Source organism: Giraffa tippelskirchi, chromosome 4 (assembly GCF_054371585.1).
Source record: "Giraffa tippelskirchi isolate mGirTip1 chromosome 4, T2T-mGirTip1v1.2.pri, whole genome shotgun sequence".
Lineage (NCBI taxonomy): Eukaryota > Metazoa > Chordata > Mammalia > Artiodactyla > Giraffidae > Giraffa > Giraffa tippelskirchi.
Genome location: NC_137278.1, coordinates 10,334,656 through 10,359,089, shown reverse-complemented (window position 1 = coordinate 10,359,089; position 24,434 = coordinate 10,334,656). Strand labels below are relative to the sequence as shown.

At 38.5% G+C, this 24,434-nt stretch overlaps 1 protein-coding gene across 37 annotated transcripts in view; it reads right to left on the bottom strand.

Moving 5' to 3' along the window:
- MAPKAP1 (MAPK associated protein 1) overlaps nucleotides 1-24,434 on the bottom strand; it is a 233,532-nt gene that overhangs the window by 188,860 nt on the left and 20,238 nt on the right. For 10 of the 37 annotated variants that reach the window (XM_081588531.1, XM_081588536.1, XM_081588539.1 and 7 more), the window contains 3 exons: nucleotides 22,233-22,302; nucleotides 13,524-13,851; nucleotides 11,021-11,110 (listed from right to left, as the gene is read on the bottom strand). The exons of 2 other annotated variants lie outside the window; for them this stretch is intronic. In XM_081588531.1, the coding sequence (XP_081444657.1) occupies nucleotides 11,021-11,110; nucleotides 13,524-13,782 (349 nt within the window). In that variant the 5' untranslated portion in view covers nucleotides 13,783-13,851; nucleotides 22,233-22,302. Of the gene's footprint in view, nucleotides 1-7,725; nucleotides 7,812-11,020; nucleotides 11,975-13,523; nucleotides 13,852-22,232; nucleotides 22,303-22,468; nucleotides 22,674-24,434 lie in introns of all 37 variants that reach the window. 25 more of the 37 variants (XM_081588532.1, XM_081588537.1, XM_081588553.1 and 22 more) reach the window with 10 other exon arrangements.

Genomic DNA, 24,434 nt, shown 5'->3' with positions numbered 1-24,434 from the left:
GTCTCTTCTCAACATGGCAGCCAATGAGTTTTTTAAAATACAAGTTATAAACTTCAGAATAAGAAGAAAATGGATAAATCTGAAGCTATAAAAATAAAAACTTCCTAATTATATAAAGAGTCTCAAAGTAGAGAAGACACTGACCAACAACCCTATAGAAAAATGTACAATATATAATATCCACAGAAGAAGAAACTCGAATAACTCTTAAACAAATGGAAAGATGTGCAACCACATTCATAATAAGAGATATGCAAATTAAAACTACACACTGATACCATTTCACTTCTATCATATTGGCAAAAATCAAAAATGTTAAAGCTATGAGGAAATAGACACTATTACTAGAGGAAATGCAAAAGAGTAAATTCTCAATGAAGGGGAAATGTTGCAATGTCCAAGAAAACCATATATTTACCCTTTGGCCCAGCAATATCACTTTCAGGATCTGATCCTAGGGATACTGGCAACAAAACAAAACTCGTATGCGGGAGGCTTTTCACTGCAGTGCCATCGACAACAGCAAAAGCCTAAAAACTATCAAATATCCCTCAACAAGGGCCTTCGTGGCTAAACTATGATACATCCACATCATGAAACCTATCTCCATAGATTGCTCCAGAGTAATTCTCAAGATATGTTGTTAATTGAAAAATGTGTTGCATAAAATGGGGTGTATTATGCTATCTTTAATTTAAAAAGAGGGGATACGAATGTGAATATGTTTATATATAGTTGTAAGTGGAGAGGAAATCGAAAACCTGTTTTAAAATGACTAAAAGAATAGAAGATAAAGATTGAAGCTAGATTTCTCTGTTTTACCTTCTTTTATGTATTTAACTTTGGAACCACATAAATGTTTTGTGTAATTAATAAAGGAAAATGCAACCTCAAAAAATAAAGCAAAATGAAATACATGAACCTAAGTGTAGTATTTAGTTGGCAGTTTAACTACAAACAGAGGAATTATTTTAAGTAATTTTATCACAGAGCAACACGACTGTATTTCCTAGTGGAATATATTAAAAAGATAAAATAAAATTCTTAAAATGTTCTCACTAATCATAATGTTACTAATTACGTTGGTATTTCAATTCTGGAACCAAGATTTTCAGCAAGAGAAAAGATACATAAACATAAAATCAAAAAAATTAAGTAGAAATTCCTAAATTTGAATTGGAATTATCAGCACTAACTCACAATGTATTCTCTCTTTAAAAATTTATTTTTTTCTGAGCTCTACTGCCTGAAAAAGCCTATTAAAAAAAAGAAAATTAATCCAGTGAGCTCCCCTAGAGCTCACTTGTGGTCTCTCAATGTCATTTACCTCTAAAAAGAATCAAGACTCCCAGGAGAAATGGCTGATTCCAGATGTAGGGAAGAAAATGGGCAAGATGAACCTGAAACATCTTGTTATACAAAAAAGCAAGAAAGCTATGAAAGATTACTGGAACAGTGTCAAAAGAAGTTAGAAGCAAATATGAAGGGACTCACTATACAAAAGGACAATAATAGCATAAAAAAGAATAACTGCAATGAATAGAAAAATATAATTTATGCTTAAAGCCCATGAGTGGATAATGCTACAAAAGGAAAAAACCCTCATTGGTCACCTATACAGGATGTTAAGTAATAAAATTCATCCTGAAAACTACTAACAAAGGGAAAGAATCAAGCATTTATCCTACCTTTCTTGTAGGAACTATATGCCAAATAATAGATTAGGGAAAGTTCTTTATATAAAACTTGTTAATAAATGAAGAAAGACTGATAAAATCAGAAATCACTATTTCACAACTAAACCACTGAGTGCTGAAGAATTGACGCTTTTGAACTGTGGTGTTGGAGAAGACTCTTGAGAGTCCCTTGGACTGCAAGGAGATCCAACCAGTCCATCCTAAAGGAAATCAGTCCTGAATATTCACTGGAAGGACTGATGCTGAAACTGAAACTTCAATACTTTGGCCACCTCATGCGAAGAACTGACTCATTGGAAAAAGACCCTGATGCTAGGAAAGATTGAAGGCCAGAGGAGAAGGGGACGACAGAGGATGAGATGGTTGGATGGCATCATCAACTCAATGGACATGAGTTTGAGCAAGCTCCAGGAGTTGGTGATAGACAGGGAAGCCGGCGTGCTGCAGTTCATGGAGCTGCAAAGAGTTAGACAGGACTGAGCAAATGAACTGAACTGAATGAAAGAATCTGGACTTCCCAAGTGGCTCATAGGTAAAGAATTTGCCTCCCAATGCAGGAGACCTGGGTTCAATCTCTGGGTTGGGAAGATTTACTGGAGAAGGAAATGGCAACACACTTAAGTATTCTTGCCTGGAGAATCCCACGGACAGAGGAGTCGGGCAGGCTACAGTCCATAGGGTCACAAAAAGTCGAACACAACTGAGCACGCATGCAATGATAATTAATCTAGTGATGATCATCAATGGCCACTAAAATCATCAGACAAGAAGCTAATGGGAGTAATTTAATAATGAATGGATAACACTTGATTCTACCATCAATCTTATCACAAATAAAAAGAACCAAGACATTCCATGTTTCCTAAAATGATGTAATAGAAAATACAGATCAGTATGAACACAGTATTCTTACCAAAACCAAACTTCAGTCTGAGTTATTTTCCAGATCCAACCATCAGTTTATAGGAAAGAAAGAGGACAGAGGAACATATTAAATGAGATTGTAGGGATATGATTACCAAAAGCCAGAATGCAGGAAATTCTATGGGACAAAAGACCCAGTTTCTTTAACAAATAAACTACAAGAATGAAAAGCTGGGAAAGAATCCAAATCTGTAGATTAAAAAGGAAATGAGACATGTTACCCAAAAGTAACGTGTGGACCTTAGATCTAGACCTGAACAAACAAAATGCGGGGGAGTGGAGGGGGTGCTTGAAACAAGGAAATATTTGATAACAGTAAAGAATTCCTGCTCATTTTTTGGAGAATAGTTGTAGTGTAGTTTATGTACACATTAAAAAACACCTAAGTATTTAGGTATGCATTTATATAATAGCAAGGACTTGCTTAAAAATAATCTGGGAGGAAAGGGTAGGTGAACATATAAGTGACACGAGACAAGACATATACTATTAAAACTGCTGAAGGTGGGCAATGGGCATGGGGGGGTTGATGACACCATTCTCTCTACTTCTGCATATGTTCGAAAAAGTTTTTGTTTCTGTGTCTGAAATTTTTTATAACAGTTGTTTTAAAAGAAAAATTTAAGCTAAGAAAAAAAAAACTAAGTCACATATCATATCAGTACTCTGATCCAATCACCTCACCCAGGTCCTTACAGGACCATCTGTGATCAGGTTTCCATGGCTTACTTCTCCAACCCCACTTCCCCTGCTCACTGTGCTCTAACCAACAGGTATCCTTCCTTGCTTTTCCACCAGTACTGCAGTCTCACTTCCACCCCAGGACCTTTGTACTTGCTGATCCCTCATCTTTGAACACTCATCTCCCATTACCTGCCTGGCTCACTCCCTCACTCCCTTCAGATCTCTGCTCAACCATCACCTTCCTCATGAGGCCTTCCCTGATCACTCTATATAAAACAGCAAAATCCCTAGCCTAGCACTCCTTACGCCCCTGAGCTAGGCAATATTTTTCTCTGTGCCACGTACGCCATTCTGACATCCAACATACTGTGTCTGTTAACTGTCTTTCTCCCCTACAAGCTCCATCAGAGGAGAGACTTTGTCCTGTTTACTGCTATACCTTTTAGGCCTATAACAGTGCATAACTGCCTTCGTGTACTGTCAGTTCAGTTGCTCAGTGGTGTCCAACTCTTGATCCCATGGACTGCAGCAGGCCAGGCCTTCCTGTCCATCACCAACTCCCAGAGTTTATTCAAACTCATGTCCATTGAGTTCGTGATGCGATTCAACCATCTCATTCTCTGTCGTCCCCTTCTTCTCCCGCCTTCAATCTTTCCCAGCATCACAGTTTTTTCAAATGAGTCAGTTCTTCACATCAGGTGGCCACAGTATTGGAGTTTCAGCTTCAACATCAGTCCTTCCAGTGAATATTCAGGACTGATTTCCTTTAGGATGGACTGGTTGGATCTCCTTGCAGTCCAAGGGACTCTCAAGAGTCTTCTCCAACACCACAGTTCAAAAGCATCAATTCTGTAGCACTCAGCTTTCTTTATAGTCCAACTCTCACATCCATACATGACTACTGGAAAAACCATAGCTTTGACTAGACGACCTTTGCTGGCAAAGTAATTTCTCTGCTTTTTAATATACTGTCTAGGTTGGTCATAACTTTTCTTCCAAGGAGCAAATATCTTTTAACTTCATAGCTGCAGTCACCATCTGCGGTGATTTTGGAGTCAAAAAAAACAGTCTGTCACTGTTTCCATAGCTTCTGCATCTATTTGCCATGAAGTGATGGGACCAGATGCCATGATCTTAGTTTACTGAATACTGATCTTTAAGCCAAATTTTTCACTCTCTTCCTTCACGTTCATCAAGAGGCTCTTTAGTTCTTCTTTGCTTTCTGCCATAAGCATGGTGTCATCTGTATATCTGAGGTTACTAATATTTCTCCTGGCAATCTTGATTCCAGCTTGTACTTCATCCAGCCCAGTATTTCTCATGATGTACTCTGCATATAAGTTAAATGAGCAGGGTGACAATATACAGCCTTGATATACTCCTTTCCGAATTGGGAACCAGTCTGTTGTTCCATGTCCACTTCTGGCTGGACCTGCATACAGGTCCAGCATGCTTCCTGACCTGCATACAGATTTCTCAAGAGGCAGGTCAGGTGGTCTGATATTCCCATCTCTTTGAGAATTTTCCACAGTTTGTGGTGATCCACACAGTCAAAGGCTTTGGCATAGTCAATAAAGCAGAAGTAGATGTTTTTCTGGAACTCTCTTGCTATTTCGATGATCCAATGAATGTTGGCAATTTGATCTCTGGTTCCTCTGCTTTTTCTAAATCCAGCTTGAACATCTGGAAGTTCATGGTTCACGTACTGTTGAAGCCTGGCTTGGACAATTTTGAGCATTACTTTGCTAGCGTGTGAAATAAGTGAGAAGTGAAAAGCAAAGGAGAAAGGAAAGATATTCCCATCTGAATGCAGAGTTCCAAAGAATAGCAAGGAGAGAAAAGAAAGCCTTCCTCAGTGATCAATGCAAAGAAATAGAGGAAAACAACAGAACGGGAAAGACTAGAGATCTCTTCAAGAAAATTAAAGATACCAAGGGAACATTTCATGCAAAGATGGGCTCAATAAAGGACAGAAATGGTAGGGACCTAACAGAAGCAGAAGATATTAAGAAGAGGTGGCAAGAATACACAGAAGAACTGTACAAAAAAGATCTTCACGACCCAGATAATCACGATGGTGTGATCACTCACCTAGAGCCAGACAGCCTGGAATGTGAAGTCAAGTGGGCCTTAGAAAGCATCACCACGAACAAAGCTAGTGGAGGTAATGAAATTCCATTTGAGCTATTTCAAATCTTGAAAGATGCTGCTGTGAAAGTGCTGCACTCGATATGCCAGAAAATATGGAAAACTCAGCAGTGGCCACAGGACTGGAAAAGGTCAGTTTTCATTCCAATCCCAAAGAAAGGCAATGCCAAAGAATGCTCTAACTACCACACAATTGTACTCATCTCACACGCTAGTCAAGTAATGCTCAAAATTCTCCAAGCCAGGCTTCAGCAATACGTGAACCGTGTACTTGCAGATGTTCAAGCTGGTTTTAGAAAAGGCAGAGGAACCAGAGGTCAAATTGCCAACATCCGATGGATCATCGAAAAAGCAAGAGAGTTCCAGAAAAACATCTATTTCTGCTTTATTGACTATGCCAAAGCCTTTAACTGTGTGGATCACAATAAACTGTGGAAAATTCTGAAAGAGATGGGAATATCAGAACACCTGACCTGCCTCTTGAGAAACCTGTATGCAGGTCAGGAAGCAACAGTTAGAACTGGACGTGGAACAACAGACTGGTTCCAAATAGGAAAAGGAGTACGTCAAGACTGTATATTGTCACCCTGCTTATTTAACTTACATGCAGAGTACATCATGAGAAACGCTGGGCTGGAAGAAACACAAGCTGGAATCAAGACTGCCGGAGGAAATATCAATAATCAGATATATCAGATATGCAGATGACACCACCCTTATGGCAGAAAGTGAAGAAGAACTAAAGAGCCTCTTGATGAAAGTGAAAGAGCAGAGTGAAAAAGTTGGCTTAAAGCTCAACGTTCAGAAAACTAAGATCATGGCATCTGGTCCCGTCACTTCATGGGAAATAGACAGGGAAACAGTGGCTGACTTTATTTTTTGGGGCTCCAAAGTCACTGCTGATGGTGACTGCAGCCATGAAATAAAAGAAGCTTACTCCTTGGAAGGAAGGTTATGACCAACCTAGATAGCATATTTAAAAGCAGAGACATTACTTTGCCAACAAAGGTCCGTCTAGTCAAGGCTATGGTTTTTCCAGTCATCATGTATGGATGTGAGAGTTGGACAGTGAAGAAAGCTGAGCGCCAAAGAATTGATGCTTTTGAACTGTGGTGTTGGAAAAGACTCCTGAGAGTCCCTTGGACTGCAAGGAGATCCAAACAGTCCATCCTAAAGGAGATCAGTCCTGGGTGTTCATTGGAAGGACTGATGTTGAAGCTGAAACTCCAATACTTTGGCCACCTCATGTGAAGAGTTGATTCATTGGAAAAGACCCTAATGCTGGGAAGGATTGGGGGCAGGAGGAGAAGGGGACGACAGAGGATGAGATGGCTGGATGGCATCACCGACTCAATGAACATGGGTTTGGGTAGACTCCGGGAGTTGGTGATGGACAGGGAGGCCTGGCGTGCTGCGATTCAGGGGGTCACAAAGAGTCGGACACGACTGAGCGACTGAACTGAACTGAAATGAGTGCAATTGTGTAGCAGTTTCAGCATTCTTTGGCATTGCCTTTCTTTGGGATTGGAATGAAAACTGACCTTTTCCAGTCCTGTGGCCATTGCTGAGTTTTCCATATTTGCTGGCATATTGAGTGCAGCACTTTCACAGCATCATCTTTTGGGATTTGAAATACCTCAACTGGAATTCTATCACCTCTACTAGCTTTGTTTGTAGTGATGCTTCCTAAGGCCCACTAGACTTCGCATTCCAGGATGTCTGGCTCTAGGTGAGTAATCAGGCCATTGTGATTATCTGGGTCATGAAGATCTTTTTTGTATAGTTCTTCTGAGTATTCTTGCCACCTTTTCTTAATATCTTCTGCTTCTGTTAGGTCCATACCATTTCTGTTCTTTATTGTGCCCATCTTTGCATGAAATGTTCCCTTGGTATCTTTAATTTTCTTGAAGAGATCTCTAGTCTTTCCCATTCTATTGTTTTCCTCTATTTCTTCCTGTGTACTGTAGGAGCTAAATAAATACTTTTTGAATGAATAACTCTGGATCAGACAAGCAGACAAAGTAGTTGTGGGGAGAGGGAGCAGAACAGGAGGAGGAAGGATAGATCAGATGAGCACAAAAAAGCGTAAGATTGGGAAAGGTCCTAGAGCCCTTCCTCCTGGTTCTAAGCCATTCATAAGGCACAGCTGTACTTCTTGAGTTACTCGATTTCACGTTGCACCTCAACTTTACTTGCTTTTCGTTACTGGCCACTGAAAGTTGTTTTTTTTTTTTTTTAATATAAAAGCTTTGGCAACTTTCCTGAACCCTACCTGTAACTGACAGAGAGAGAAGGAAGTTGCAAGGGAACATCAAAGACTCTTCAATACCCAAAGCGCCAGGAGCAGCTCCTTTCTGCCTGCAGTGTGAGAGAGAAGGGAACAGAGTAGAGAGACTACAGTCTCTGCAGTCAGAATGCCCAGGGCAAGAATTCTGACTTTGCCATTTACCACTTGTAAGTAACTTGTGAAAGTTATTCAGCAACTCTGTACTCATTTTCTCACCAATAATATAGAAATATTAAGAACTAATTTGTTCTACTTGCATGAAGTCAACTTAGTAGGTGGCATATAATCCAGTGGTGCTCAGAGCTGGTTACCCATTAGATTCACCCAGTGTGCTTCTGAAAAATACAGATTTGTGGACCCCAACCTCTATCTACTAAATGAGGAATTCCACAGACAGGGCCTAGAAATGCATACAGATGTCATTATAACACTTTTGGATGCATTTCTGACTTTTATGTAGCCACTGTACCTGGGAACAGTTGCTATATAACAGAAGTTATATAAAGAAAACCAGGAATATTCATAAGTAACTGATATAAAGTACATTATTGTTTTAAGGTATTATTTAACCTTACATGTAAATAGTCTTGAATTCTACTAGACTTCAAACTTCTTGAGGACAGGAATCATGTATTACCTGAAGCACCAAGCAGTGAATTACTATGCACACAGAAGTTGTGGAAGAAATACTTGTTAAATGACTCAATGAATAAGAGCATTAACTAATTTTGTAAGTAATATAAAACACCATTTTAACACAATAAAATTAAAAATATTAGTCCTTGATTTGACATTATTCCTGACAAAGCTGTCTTCCAATGACATTGGCTTCACATTTATCCATGCAGTTTTAGTTACAGAAACACTAAAAGGATCTTACTATAAGGTATTACGTTTATCACGTGGTCTTGTGGCACACGCATCACTATGTTCATGAAGAACTTCGAGGTACGAACCGCTGGCTTCTAGGATCCTTTCCAACTCCTCTATGGAAAGGCTGCATTTAGGCAGTGTCTTAAAGAATGGACCGGATGCAGACAGAATAATTATGGGAAAAGAACACTGCAGGGATCATCACATTCAATGATGATTCTTCCAGTGGGGAAAGAAGTAAAACAAAGATAAGGAAAAGCAGATGAAAGGATTTTTAACAAAATGTAATTAGCATAAAAAGAGTGAGTAAATGAATGATAACCAAGCCAAAATTCCCAATTAAATTCAAAATGATTTGGTCATGGAATTTCTTGCCAAAAGAGAGTGTGCGTTTGAGAGATGTGTGAAAACAGACTGGCTACTCCGTTTGCCAGGGAGATGTTTAGTGGACTGAGGACTCCACTTTTCTAACCATTTCAGGATACCTGGGTGTCAGTCTGTGGTAATGATGGAACCCAGCTTAACAGAAAATTCAAAGGCATTCCTCTGTACATTGATGAGGAATAACCACCAGGCAGGCTACTGGTCTGGCCAGAATCAAGGTCAACATTGCAAAGCATGGGCAGGCACTTTAAAGAGCCTTTCCAGAATTAAGATCTCAGGGTCAATTATTGAAATCTCTGAGACAGAAATAAGAAGGAAAGAAACTGAGGGAGAGAGAAATGTACATACAAAATGGACAGTGTGGTTAAAATGAAAGCAAACAGGGGACTATTTATTTGTGCTTCCAGCACATTCTGTGAAACACTGAACAAAAGAGAGGATTTGACTTTAAGGGAGTGGGTGATGGATGTATTAAAATTTATTAGATATATCTCTAATTATTAATTATTAAATGCATCAAAATTTAGGTTGAAGAAGTTATTTCTCACATTATGAAAGGTGTTAATGCTGTTATATTTGAGAAGCTCTACTCTATTTATTAATTTATTTTTTCATGATTGTTACAAGATATGGAAGTAAAGATGGCAAAGCAAAGGGGAGCTGGAGAGCTGGGCTTACTAAACTGGCTCTGAATTCATAAAGAAGCAATAAATAGGAAAAACACTTCAGATATACAAAAATTTTAAAGAAAGTAGACAAGATAAATGATAGAAAGGTTTTCCAGTTTGTGCTAAATACAACAGAGAGAAATATTAACTAGATCAACAGAAAAGGCCAGTCTGGAGAGATTTTTAAAATATCAAGAGCAAAACTAAAAAGACATTCAGGGAGAATTATAGGCAGTCACAGAAGTGAGATATAAGGAGAAAGAAGTGGATGAGATTTCTGGTTCTACACAGTCATCATTTACAAGCAATCATTAAGAAAATCATACCCAATGAACACTCCTGGGTTTACAATCATAGTAGGAGAAAGCAATAACCACTTTATATGATGTGGTTTAGCAGAAAGAGACTGGGCTTTAGATAGACAGTGCTAGATATAAAACATGACTCTACTGCACTACCACTTCCTAGCCTTGTAAATTCTTCAAGTTAAGTCCCTGTGACCTTCTGTTTCACCTATTAACGATGGCAATGAAACCTACACCTTATAGAACCATTCACTGGAGGTAGTGCACATAAGGTACTTACCACAGCACTAGGTAGGTGCTGCTATTAATGTGATAATCATGAATATTACTAGCTTCATAAATATTATGTAGCAAAGGAGTTAGTCAACAAAAATTGACTGGTCACATATTACACGCCAGGGTAGTAGTGCGAGGTATGAAGAAGATTAAAAGATAGACTGCGGATATTTATTTGAAAGGAGAGAAAAAAGTCAAGGAAACATGATAAAACATTAGAAAATATTTTAATAGTATTCAATTTTATAATTTTTTAAAAAGTCTTCTCTTCTTGAAGTTTTGAAAATACATCAATGGTCAGCTTTTTAATATACATACCACAGGAACACATACTGGAAATGCTGATACCAGCAACATAATGGTTTGTAAGCTAAAGGAAAAGAATTAGCATATATGCCAAAAAGGTTGTTACTGGGATCACTAATGCAAGGGAAAGTCTAGGTTAGAAATGCCAGGAGGATCTATAATCTCGAGGCCCATTCAAACCACAAGTACACCTTGGCTCTAAGAACAAGGTACTAGCACAACAGTTTCTACAAACGTGCCCTGCACTCATGAATTCCTGTCCCCCAGAATGAAGAGCAGCCAAAAAGACAAGACCTAAAGAACACAGCTTTGCACCAAGGCACCCAAGTGAAAGAGTTCAAAAGTCAAAACACAAGAGGTAGCAGCCTACAGTATTTAAAAGGATGAATTAAAAATAAAAGCTCTTACATAATAATATAAACTAAAGATATAAATCTCAAATTAACAATTAAAATTATTTTGATTTACCTGATTGTTTAGAATTTCTTTCTTTCCACTGAATATTTTTGCATTTGATCTGGTTTTGTCTCTCTTTTCGCAGTCGTTCTAATCTTTGAGCTTGAAAAGAAATATTATAACTATAAGTTTGTCAATGAAAGTTTACTATAAACAAAGACATAATTAACTACCTTTATATGAATAAAGATGTTTTATATTGCATATGTAGGGAAAAAGTCATAAAATTTTAAAGGTGGCACCCCTGAAAAGCAAATACCAACAAAAACATGAAAATATTCTTGATTTATAATTGAAATTAGAGGATATAAAACATTAATAGAGATCATAAAGATAGTATTAACATGGAAGAGAATAATAAAATGTGAAAACTTCTGTGATTAATATGACATTTCATTATATAAATCATTAATAACGGTCTTAAAGGAATTTTAATGCACAAATGAACTGAAGTGAATATTACATTACAGGAATAAAATTACTGTTATGAATTACTCTACCCGTTTCAAAAATTAAAGATAAATGAACTCAGACTAGACTATTAAAGTTTTAAATATAAAATCCTTTATCTAAAAATCATGAAAATTATAAAATGTCAAAGCTATATAAATTAGCATAGCTTTTCTTCAGTGGGCTGAAACAGTTTATAGGTAGTAAAATAAATGATTTGTATCTTTGTAACATTAGTCAAATCTTAAAAAGAACAATTTTTCTTATACAAAATTTTAAGATATGCTGAAAGGATTAAAAAGTAAATTTCTTGGTCACTCGAATACCCCACAATCTTAATTAATTATTAGCATCTAAGTGCTAGCTTAAGAAATTCCAACAACAAAAACAAAAGCATCACCTAAAATTATGCATTTGTGATTATGCTACCATTGGCTGCTCAACCTTCAAAAGTCAGTTAACTGGATCTTTTAAAGAAATAGCATCCAGCATCCAATACTGTCCAGCGCATGGAGACTACAATGGAAAAGAAAGTCAAACTTAGGCCACCTCTTTAAATTAGGTTCCTCTTGCTAATCTTCAACTTCCTATCCGGGCCCAATGCTAATAAAAATAAATAAATACAATTAAGTTTTCTTTCAAGCATTTTCAAGGTAGGAAATCTTACGTTCGTGCCTTAGCATTGTGGCAGTGAGACACTGAAACTAATCTTGCCAGAAAATTAAACTATGCTGGCAAAACATTATGACAATGTCCCTCTATCGAACCCAATTCCACAGAAGCAAAATACATCCACTTGCAATTAATAAATTTGAAGGGTACAGCCAAAGTATTATAATCATAAAGCTCTCAATTTAGCAGCATTCTCCTACTAAATCCATTCAGCCTGTCATAAAAGATATCTCAATAACTTGCAAGGAAGTCAGTTTCAACTAGAGAACTGCAAATCAATGGTTTGAAGTTATATTCAAACTTTCACTCAAATCCTATTTTGCTAAAAGTTCCTTTGGATACTGGGAAATGCTATTAATTATTTTCATCACAAGAGCAAATTATTCTTTGTATTGACAGATGTCACAGAACGCTGAATTCTGAACCAAAACCTTAACATGCTTTGTAGTGTAAACTGTATCCTGTTCTACCAGCAGTACTCCTTCACATCCATTTTAGATACAGACTATGAAAATAAACGTGCAAATATTTTCAGGGTTCTACTATATATCCTGCTGTTACTTTTCCTGGGAGTTAGCAGGTTACTGCCACTGATTAGGAGATTATATTTTCTGATTATCTAAATAAAAAAATTATCTCGTAGAATATCATCATATTAAAACAACTACATTATATAGTCTAAATAGTTTATCTACGTAAAGGACTTCATCACATACTCCTCAAAATGCTCCCCAAAAACATAAGCTGGAAAAGGGGAATGAATTTTTATAAGCTAATGACTAAATATACATATGCTAAAACAGCGTTTTCAGGCCACGAATACCAAAGGGTAGAGAGATCAACTAAATAATGTAGCAAAAACAGGGGTACCTTTTCTCATCTCACATCCCAAGTAGGAATTCCTACTAAAAGCGGCCTTAACAAACAGTCAGCTGTCTCCCTCCAATCAGCCACCAAGTACGATTCCTCCAAGGGCAAGAACTGTCCCGGGCAGCAGCACTCCTTGTCTGCCCAGCTCTCCATATTACAGCTTCTTTATCATGTAACCTGAACCCTGCCTACTGGTAATAGTGTTGCTCTGGTAAAGATCCTCAAGACAGTCCACTTCCCTGTCTATATGGTGACTTTTTAGAACAGAATCTCCAACACTCCTCTCATAGTCAACTTTTTCACCTACTCCTCTGTCTGCTTCCTTCTAACAGCATCATTCCAGAGACTCTCACCATTCAGTCGCAGAGATGGAGAGATGCCTTAGACTATTAGTGAATACATTCATGTTCCTATCAATAAAGAGTAACTTTTCCCATTAAACCTATTCCAACGTTATGAATTATGCTATAAGACTGTTTACTGATTTAAAGCTCAGAAGACAGGACTAAAAGGCAATGTTTACCTGTATTTGAGCGTCTTCTAATACCAAAGTCCCAACTTGAGGTAATATCGACCGACTGGGCATACACATAGCCCTGAGTCTCACCATTGCTTCCCTGAATTTCTGACCCACTGTCTCCAGGCATTGAAGGAGGATGAATCTTCTCTAGGTCAACATCATGATCAATGAGAACCATCTCACACATTCCTGTGTCATCACTGGTCACATGTGACTGTCGAATATGAGCTAGAATGATAGTTGGATTGTCCAAGAAGGCCATCCTTTCTGTGGGCCAATTTCCTTAAAAGGCTATTTTCTCCTCTTCATATTGTTTCACGGGCTCAACTACCTAGAAACATGATGTACACAGCAACATTTAAGAATAAGGCAGAGAATGACTGAATCATTTTTCAAACAAATTCAATGTGGTAAAAATGCTACCTTGAAAATCAACATTTATCCCTGTAGCTAGGAGCTTAAAAGGATTAAGTCTAAGCTGAAAGGAAATCCTTATAAGCACTAGGGGCTACTGCTCTAGTCAATGAGATCTCCAGGGTATCAGAGAGGATGGCTCGCTCTTTTACAAAACAAATAACAGTAACTCCTTAGTCAGGCCACTCAAAGCACATAACTACTGTTAAAACAATAAATTTTCCTTTCTTTCTCCCTTCATTCCCATGTAGTCTTCTCAGTACTTTATAAAGTCATGGGGGAACAACCTGTATTTTCCTCAAATGATGTGCTAAAGTATGAAACTGTATTTCTTCAGTTTATATTCCCCTCTCCTGTCATAGTTGTGAAACGTCTAAAAGGGCACAGACACGCTTTCTGAGTTACCAGGAATTTTACAAAAATGTACCATCAAAGTAATTTTCTTGAATACATACATTTTCCTTCCTTCTGATTCAAGATAGTATTGTGCTTTTAAAATAAAACTTATTAATCAAACTTGTCTGCTACCAGATTAATTTCTTATTTTAGAAATCTAATTATAAGAACTGGTTCCTGAATCCTATTAAACCTGTAATGATGTTTATTCTGGGAACAAAACAGTACCTCCTCAGTTAAACGGGAATACTCAACAAGGAAGATATTACAGGATAGTAGTTAGGAACCTAAGGGCTTACAGGCAGAACTGGGTTCAGATCCTGTCCCTATCACTTGCTAGCTACATGAGCTTGGTCAAAGTAACTTTAGCCTCACTGAGCCTGTTTTCTTTCATTTCTTAAATGGAGATGATGCGGGGATGAAAGGATATACAGAAGATTATGCGGGTAAAGTGGTTAAAGAATCAGTTCAGTTCAGTTCAGTCGTTCAGTAGTGTCCGACTCTTTGCGACACCATGAATTGCAGCATGCCAGGCCTCCCTGTCCATCACCAACTCCCAGAGTTTACCCAAACTCATGTCCATCGAGTCGGTGATGCCATCCAACCATCTCATCCTCTGTCGTCCCCTTCTCCTCCTGCCCCCAATCACTCCAGCATCAGGGTCTTTTCCAATGAGTCAACTCTTCACATGAGGTGGCCAAAGTATTAGAGTTTCAGCTTCAACATCAGTCCTTCCAATGAACACCCAGGGCTGATCTCCTTTAGGATGGACTGGTTGGATCTCCTTGCAGTCCAAGGGACTCTCAAGAGTCTTCTCCAACACCACAGTTCAAAAGCATCAATTCTTCGGCGCTCAGCTTTCTTCACCGTCCAACTCTCACATCCATACAGGACTACTGGAAAAACCGTAGCCTTGACTAGATGGACCTTTGTTGGCAAAGTAATGTCTCTGCTTTTTACTATGTTATCTAGGTTGGTCATAACTTTCCTTCCAAGGAGGAAGCATCTTTTAATTTCATGGCTGCAGTCACCATCTGCAGTGATTTTGGAGCCCAAGAAAATGAAGTCTGTCACTGTTTCCTTTGTTTCTCCATCTATTTCCCATGAAGTGATAGGACCAGATGCCATGATCTTAGTTTTCTGAATGTTGAGCTTTAAGCCAACTTTTTCACTCTCCTTTCCCACTTTCATCAAGAGGATTTTTAGTTCTTCACTTTCTGCCATAAGGGTGGTGTCATCTGCATACCTGAGGTTATTGATATCTCTCCTGGCAATCTTGATTCTCGCTTGTGCTTCTTCTAGCCCAGTGTTTCTCATGATGTACTCTGCATATAAGTTAAATAAGCAAGGTGACAATATACAGCCTTGACGTACTCCTTCCCCGATTTAGAACCAGTCTGCTGTTCCATTTCCAGTTCTAACTGTTGCTTCCTGACCTTCATACAGGTTTCTCAAGAGGCAGGTCAGGTGGTCTGGACTTTTTGCAGCCAAAGATGGAGAAGCTCTATACAGTCAGCAAAAACAAGACGAGGAGCTGACTGTGGCTCAGATCATGAACTCCTTATTGCCAAATTCAGACTTAAATTTAAGAAAGTGGAGAAAACCACTAGACCATTCAGGTATGACCTAAATCAAATCCCTTATGACTATACAGTGGGAGTGAGAAATAGATTTAAGGGACTAGATCTGATAGACAGAGTGCCTGATGAACTATGGACAGAGGTTCATGACATTGTATAGGAGACAGGGATCAAGACCATCCCCATGAAAAAGAAATGCAAAAAAACCAAAATGGCTGTCTGAGGAGGTCTTACAAATAGCTGTGAAAAGAAGAGAAGCGAAAAGCAAAGGAGAAAAGGAAAGATATTCCCATTTGAATGCAGAGTTCCAAAGAATAGCAAGGAGAGATAAGAAAGCCTTCCTCAGCGATCAATGCATAGAAATAGAGGAAAACAACAGAATGGGAAAGACTAGAGATCTCTTCAAGAAAATTAGAGATACCAAGGGAACATTTCATGCAAAGATGGGCTCAATAAAGGACAGAAATGGTAGGGACCTAACAGAAGCAGAAGATATTAAGAAAAGGTGGCAAGAATACACAGAAGAACTATACAAAAAAGATCTTCACGACCCAGATAATCACGATGGTGTGATCACTCACCTAGAGCCAGACATCCTGGAATGTGAAGTCAAGTGGGCCTTAGAAAGCATCACTATGAACAAAGCTAGTGGAGGTGATGGAATTTCAGTTGAGCTATTTCAAATCCTGAAAGATGATGCTGTGAAAGTGCTGCACTCAATATGCCAGCAAATTTGGAAAACTCAGCAGTGGCCACAGGACTGGAAAAGGTCAGTTTTCATTCCAATCCCAAAGAAAGGCAATGCCAAAGAATGCTCACACTACCGCACAATTGCACTCGTCTCACACGCTAGTAAAGTAACGCTCAAAATTCTCCAAGCCAGGCTTCAGCAATACGTGAACCGTGTACTTGCTGATGTTCAAGCTGGTTTTAGAAAAGGCAGAGGAACCAGAGATCAAATTGCCAACATCCACTGGATCATCGAAAAAGCAAGAGAGTTCCAGAAAAATATCTATTTCTGCTTAAAAGAATAACTGGTAAATAATTAAAAATTAGCTGCTCTTAATAATGATGATGGCAAAAATATCATTACCAATTTCAATGTTCAATTCTTGTTTAAAGTAATCCTAAAATATGTCAACAATTTATCCTTTTCTCGTAAGTACACAGCAGGTAAAATAAGTGTGTTTCCTTTGTAACAGGACTCTGTAGGTCATCTGAGTCACCTTTCTGCTCCTCTAGACCAGTTAGGTAGTGCAAGAAATGTGAAAGCCAGACTGAAAACATTCCTAGGAACAGTACTGGCAAAATATTTATTCTTAGAAGGACCTAGAACACCATGGTCTTGTCATTTGTTTCTTCTGGAAATGGAACATGGGAAATCTAGTTAATAAATTATTTCAGCTAACTGAAATATTAACATTTTCTATCTGGCAACATATCACTCTATTAACATCATTTGGTGGATCTTAAAGATACTCAGAGGAAGTTTAACTAAGGAGCATCTTTAATCAAATGAATTATATTCGTCTTCATTTTTTCCCTTTAATATGCACTAAGTACTTATTTTACACAGAAGCTAATGGGAAATGCAAAGATAAGGGAAGGCTGAGTCAAAAAGTTTATACCCTAATAGAGACCAGTATATCTCCTAATATCATGGGATTCTTCTAAGTGTCAAATTTCTGAGACATTTAGTCTCAGAAACATTAATGTCAGCCCACAACTTTAAGTGTAATAATCAGAAAAAATTACAGAAATAAAGGGGAGCATTTAAGTTTCACTTGTAAAAATAAGAACTTCTTATGTAACAACAAAGAGATGTATATAACCATAGAATCAGTTATGACAGTATTTGTTTTGTAACAGAAGCACAGAATCACAGATCAAGAGTGCTTCATCTTTGTAGCAATCACGATTAGCATCTTCCTCATGAAAGTAAGGCAACAAGGCACCAGTACGGGGGCAGGTGTTTTTAACTTCATATTGACTAGTTCACCCCTGTAAAAATAAAGGGCTTCAGTGAGAAGCCACACATTTAATGGGTATTCTAACACCAAAAGGGCTTCCCAGGTGGCTCGGTGGTAAAGAATCCTCCTGTCCATGCACAAGTCACAGGAGACGTAGGTTCGATCCCTGGGTTGAAAAGATCCCCCCAGAGTAGGAAATGGCAACCTATTCCAGTATTCCTGCCTAGAGCCTGATGGCCCACAGTCCATGGGGTCACAAAGAGTCAGACACGACTGAGCATGCATGCAGGTACTGGCACCAAAAAGCCCAAGTGCAAAGCAGCAAAAGTACACTGGAGTATCTTCAGTAGGACTTTTTCAGGAAGATGAATCTGTTCCATCACCTCTTCTGGAGAAGAGTTATGGGCAAACACTTCTGAAGGCACATAGCAACTCCCTAACTATCCTAACAGAACAGAGGCCCCCAAGACACCCTAACATGAGCAGATATCTTCTCTATTAGTATACACTATGACTTCCTACAATGAGGAATCTATATGTATCGTTCAACAAATATTTATTCAGAGCCAGTTCTGACAGGGAAATCTGACAGGACTATCCCGAAAAGCATGCTTTCCACCATCTATGACATGTACGTGAGGATTTAGACTGAAAGTTCCACAAGGTCAGGGGCCATAATACCATATCCTTTCTGGCAACAAAGCAGTTTACACACAGCAGGAACTCAATAAATGTTGCTGTCTGACTTTCAAGGACTACCTAATTTTGTTTCAGAGATAAATTATATATGAGCATGTCATGTGTATGAGTACAAAGAAAGAACAGCTTTTTAAAAAACTTAATACAGGTACGAGAACTTCTCTACAATGTACCTCCAAAACTGTCACCTTGGGACACTATCAAATTATTCCAAAAATACTTTTCAGAACCAAAAGAATATGTTTTAAATCATTTGAAGAGTGGCAAATTATCATCTGAAGGTTGATTTGAATTCTAAGACAAAGGTATTCCAGAAAAGCAAGTTCTTTTCTTGGATCAGTTGTGCAGAAATCAAAGATCTTTACAACCAAATGTTGGGACTTCCTGGTGGTACAATGGACAGGAATCACCTGCTAATGCAGGGGACACAGGTTCAACCCTGGGTCTGGGAAGATGCCACACGTTGCAGGGCAACTAAGCCTGTGTACCAGAGCCCACAAGTGATGACTACTGAAGCTTTAGGGCCTGTGAGCACAATTACTAAAGCCCATGCACCCTAGAACCCCTCCGTGGCAACTACTGAACCCATGTGCTGCAACAACTGCTACTGAGGCCCGTGCGCCTAGAGCCCATGCTCCGCAACAAGAGAAGGCACTACAACAAGAAGCTCACGCACTGCAATGAAGAGCAGCCCCTGGACTCGCTGCAACTAGAGAAAAGCAACGAAGACCCAGCACAGCCAAAAATAAAAAGTAATTAAAAAAAAAAATGCTGGCAGGAGTTCAGAGAAATGGGCACTTTCATGTACTATCAGAAGGAATGAAAATTGAGGCTTTTTAAAGGGTAGTTTGGTAGTATCTATCAAAGTGTAAAACAGGAGTACCCTTTGGACAACACCACTACTAGGGCTTGCTCTAAGGAAGCAACTGCAAAAATATTTATCTCAGGACTGTAATAAAAATTGGAAAGTAACCTAAACATCCTTTAACAGTGCATATGCCATGACACATACATACAATAGAATACTACACAGTAATTTAAAACACACGGTAGAGAATGGATGAACAAAATGTGGTACACACATACAATGGACAGTTATTCAGCCTTAAATATTCTAAGACATGTTAAAACACAGGTGAATTCTGAGGATGTTATGCTACATGAAATAACCTAATCACAAAAGAACTAAGAATCAAAACCAAAAAATCAGAACCAAGAATCAAAGCCAAGAGCTTGGGATTTAAACCACCCTGTAGCCTCTCAAAGGAGAAGGCAATGGCACCCCACTCCGGTACTCTTGCCTGGAGAATCCCAGGGACGGGGGAGCCTGGTGGGCTGCCGTCTGTGGGGCCCACAGAGTTGGACACGACTGAAGCGACTTAGCAGCAGCAGCAGCAGCAGCCTCTCAAAACAAAGAGGAACAAAAACTACAACAGCTACAATAAACATGATTTTTTAAAATCCTGTTGTTGAGTTCAGGGCCTGAGAGAAATTTCTCTCATGGGTCCTCATAAAGGATGTAAGACAGCAAATGTGTTATGCGATAGACTTAGACCCTTAGCCTTCCCTCCAGTAAGGCAACCATGATTTGTACGGAGCACATGTAATGACTGTTCGAAACTAAAAATCATAACATTTTACACATGAAATGAACTCCAGAGATCATCTACTTGTTGACCTGAAACCACAGAGAAGGGTTCTACTTTACATCCCCAGTTAGGTGTGAGTACCTTTTAGAAAATCCCCAGAAATTCAAGCAACTTCAGCTACAAAGTCCACACGTAAAATATTCTCTCTTTATATAGCCCCACCAGAAGCAAATGAGTCCCCCTTATACTTCTTCATTGCCTAAGGACCTGAGACAGCAATATGACTTAAAATGCTCACGTCCAGCCAATGGTTGAAGGGAAATTCCTGTTCCTGACCTTTCAAAACACCGCACATTCACTTCCCTCTGCCAGACAGACTTCACAACCCCCTCACCTGCAATCTGTGAAAACTTGCCTGAATGAGCAACAGCCTGGGGCTTCTCGAAGGTCTGCAAACTCCCAATCAAAAATTACTGCTGCCCCATCAATGTGTCATATAAATGTTGGCATGTTAATTGTGTATTTATAAGACTGTTAATGGTTAGTTAATTTACCTCCCACACTATTATTGTACTTGAAATGATTTAACGTCTGCTGAGGGAGTTAACAACATGTAACAGCAGATGCGAGATTTTTTTTTTTACCTTTCCACACTGTACCCCGACTTCATGCTATTAGCATTAGGCAAGCTGAACCTAATTCCTACACAAGATTCCTTAGGAATGGTATAGAGGCACTCACATATATTTTCCACAACCAGAAATGATCACAAGTTAGAAAAACAAAAGCTTTTTATTAAGTACAAAGTTTTCCATTTATAAAAACTGACAGATCCTGTTTTTTACTAAGATTTCAAAATTCTTTCATCTAGTTAAAGTTCAGAATTCATAAGTCCTGAAATTAGAAAATAAGTGAAATGACCATTAAAACAAATGCACTTTATTGATTTTAAATCTTTTCTCAACTCTCTCCAATTTAAATCTAAGTTAATCTTCACTTCCTTTTTTTAGAAGAACAAAATTGAGCCTTTTCCCCTCTCAGGAGATTAAAATCTTCTCCATGTGAATATGCCTAATTTAATTAAACAGTAAATAGTGAGACCTGACAACTGGAGAGTTTAATTTTTCCCTTCACATTTTTGTATCTACACTTTGACTAAAAGTACTTACTAAATTACAACAACAGAAAAGAAATGCTTATATCTTCTTCTGAATAATATGGTATTCATTCACTAAACATTATTGGGAACTAGGCACTGGGACTCCTACAAAAAATTATATGAACACTGACCTGCACCCTCCAGAGGCTTACAAGCTTCAGCAGATGAGCCATGTTGTGTACATATGTAACAGTAACATAAGGCAATATGCTAACCAGCAAATAAGACACTAAGACAGTATGTTTTCCAAGAGATAAAAAAGTTACAGAAGGCTTCAGGAAGGAAGAAGGTGGGATTTAAGGCTTTTATTAGGCAAAAACATAAGGAGAACCGTAATAGGTGACAATTACTGAGCTCCTTACTCTCACTTGTACTTTTCATGTAATCACATAGTTCATCCTTACTATCACCCCAGGAGGTAAGTATTAATATTATCCTCATTTTATAGATTATAAAAAAAAAATTAAGGCTTAAAGGCATTAAGTAACTTGCCCAAGGTCACATGGTAGATTTTTGAGTCTTTTCAGCTCCTTCTGTCAATGGGCTCAGTTGTTCATTTGCTTTGACCAACAGAATGTAGTCAAAATAATGTGGGATTTCTGAATCTCGGTCTTAGGAGACTCTGCAGTTTCTGCTTCAGCCTTCTTTGGACCATGTGAATCACAAGAAGAGGTTCAGGATAAAAGACCAATTGCAGAGAGGCTCAGCTGTCAGTCACCCCAGCTACTCTGATGCCACCCCCACTGTGAGTGCCTGAGGTCATGTGGGAACAGTGAGACCCTCACCAACCTACCAGGACACCAGGTCTCCTCTCCTATCAAGTATCTCCTGTGGATGAAGGGACCCTGACACATTTTTCTTTCCTTGTACCACTAACATCCACCTGAAATGTCTCTGAACCTTACCATCTGCCAAGATCCAGGTAAAAGGAGCCTGGTACAGAACCGTGCCTCTCAAACTTGTCCACGGACAAACCTGAAGGGCAGAGGAGAGTAACCATAAATCAAGGTAAGAGAGAACCTAGAGGGAGCCACCTAAAGCAACATGCTGTAAGAAATTTATTTTTAGAGTTCATTCATATTTTGCATTCTAGCCTATAATATACTGCACCTGTATGTCTTCAGAGAAAAAAATATTTTACCTTTGAATGTAATCACTAAAACAGATAGTCCTGGAAGACGTGCCATGCTTACTTTATAGCTTCTAGGACCAACTGGCACATACTGAGATTCTCAACACCTCATTTTGAACACAGATTCCGGTGTCAGAAATATCTGATTGTCTGAAGATAAAATGGTCCTTTATCAACGGGTAATTCAAGATCTAAATTTTGCTCAAAATGTTTCCTATGACAAGTAAGAAGAACAACCGTAATTAATAATAACACCAATCTACACATGAAGTTCTAAGCACAAGTTAGGCAAAAATTTCTATTATAATAAAGCTATTATAAAACAATCAGTATTTTCAAAGTGTTTTTGAAATCTGTTTATTAGTTATTTGGAATTATTGTTATTAGCAATAGCTGTGAAACTGCAGACACCTACCCACCCACCACCTCCAAAACTCCAAAGCTGCCAACATTTCTGGCTGTTACAAGAAATCTGCTAGTTTGGTGCAATGTAGCCCTAAATTATTTTTCCAATGAGTGTTGTCTCTCTGAGACAAGAGATTAGATTGACACTTGTGATCATAAACAAACAATTTAAGGTTTTAAGATTCCAGATTTAAGAAAAAAAAGATTCCAGGTAAAAATTATATACAATTTTACCAAAAGAAATGAATAATGCCAAAGAAACTAGACTGCTTCTCAATATGAAATTACCAATATAAGAGCTGAAACCGTAAGTAACACTCAACCGCTACCAAATATTCATTCACTGATGTCATTCATTCAACAAATATTTATTAAGCACTTACTATATGCAAGGCATCAGAAATACAATGCTGAGCAAAAAACATTGACAAGACTTGACCACTGCTTTCATGGAGCTGAAAAGTGCATATGGCAGTCAAAATTTTAAGATGGCTCCAGAAATTCTTCTCCTGATATCCAGGCCTTTGTGTTATTCCCTCCCCTTGAGTCTGGGTGGAACCTGACTTGCTTCCAGCCAACAAAGTACCACATAGGTGATGGAAGAGTCATTCCCTTGACAACTTTCTGTTAGCTAAGACTTCACACTAAGCAACTGAGGAGAGAGATTTGAATTTGGAGATTTCCCTGCCAGCACTGAAAAAGCAAACAGCCAAGTTATGGAAATATGCCAGGCAAGAATCTGAGAGCAGTCTCTAGGAGCTGAGAGTGGTCCCAGCCAAGGGTAACAAGGAAATGGGGACCTTACGCTGGAATTCCCTGACACGTTAATTTCATCCCTTTGAGACTCTCAGCAGAAACTCCAGCTGAGGGAACTCCCTGGCAGTCCACAGGTTAGGACTCCATGATTCTACCGCTGGGGACCCAGGTTCAATCCCTCATCAGGGAACTGAAATCCCACAACTGCCTGGTATGGCCAAAAAAAAGAGAAAAAGGAAAAGGAAAAATGAGGAAACCCAGCTGAAGCCATGACTCCTGACACACTGAGAGACAATAAATTTGTGTTGTTTTAAGCTGCTAAGTTTGAGGTAATTTGTTATGCAACAACAGAAATGAAAATATTAATATATAGGGCAGGAAAACATCCTAAATCCCTTTACCTTCACATACAACATTTAAGGCTCTTTACAACCCAATTTCATTCATCTGTCCTTTCTTCTCAGGATGAAATTCCCAGGACTATTCTGAACACAGTCCTGCCTTCGGTAATGATGCTTCCTTTGTGTGAGATGTGCCCTTATCTTCCAATACAAACTTTCTTCTAAGTCCAACTCAAATATTTCATCTTCTATAAACCCTTCTCCAATCTCCAGGGTCCAAACTGTTTTGCAAACACTTTATTTCTACTTCAATACAGTTAGTTATGTGAATATCATGTTTAAGGAAGTCTCTGATTCAATTCTAGATTCAGAAATGTGGTTACTCTATTAAGGTATAAATCTCTCCCCCTCCATCACTTGTAGTTACTGAAGACAGAAATCCCCGGACTCTCACCAACAGTAATGCCATGGTT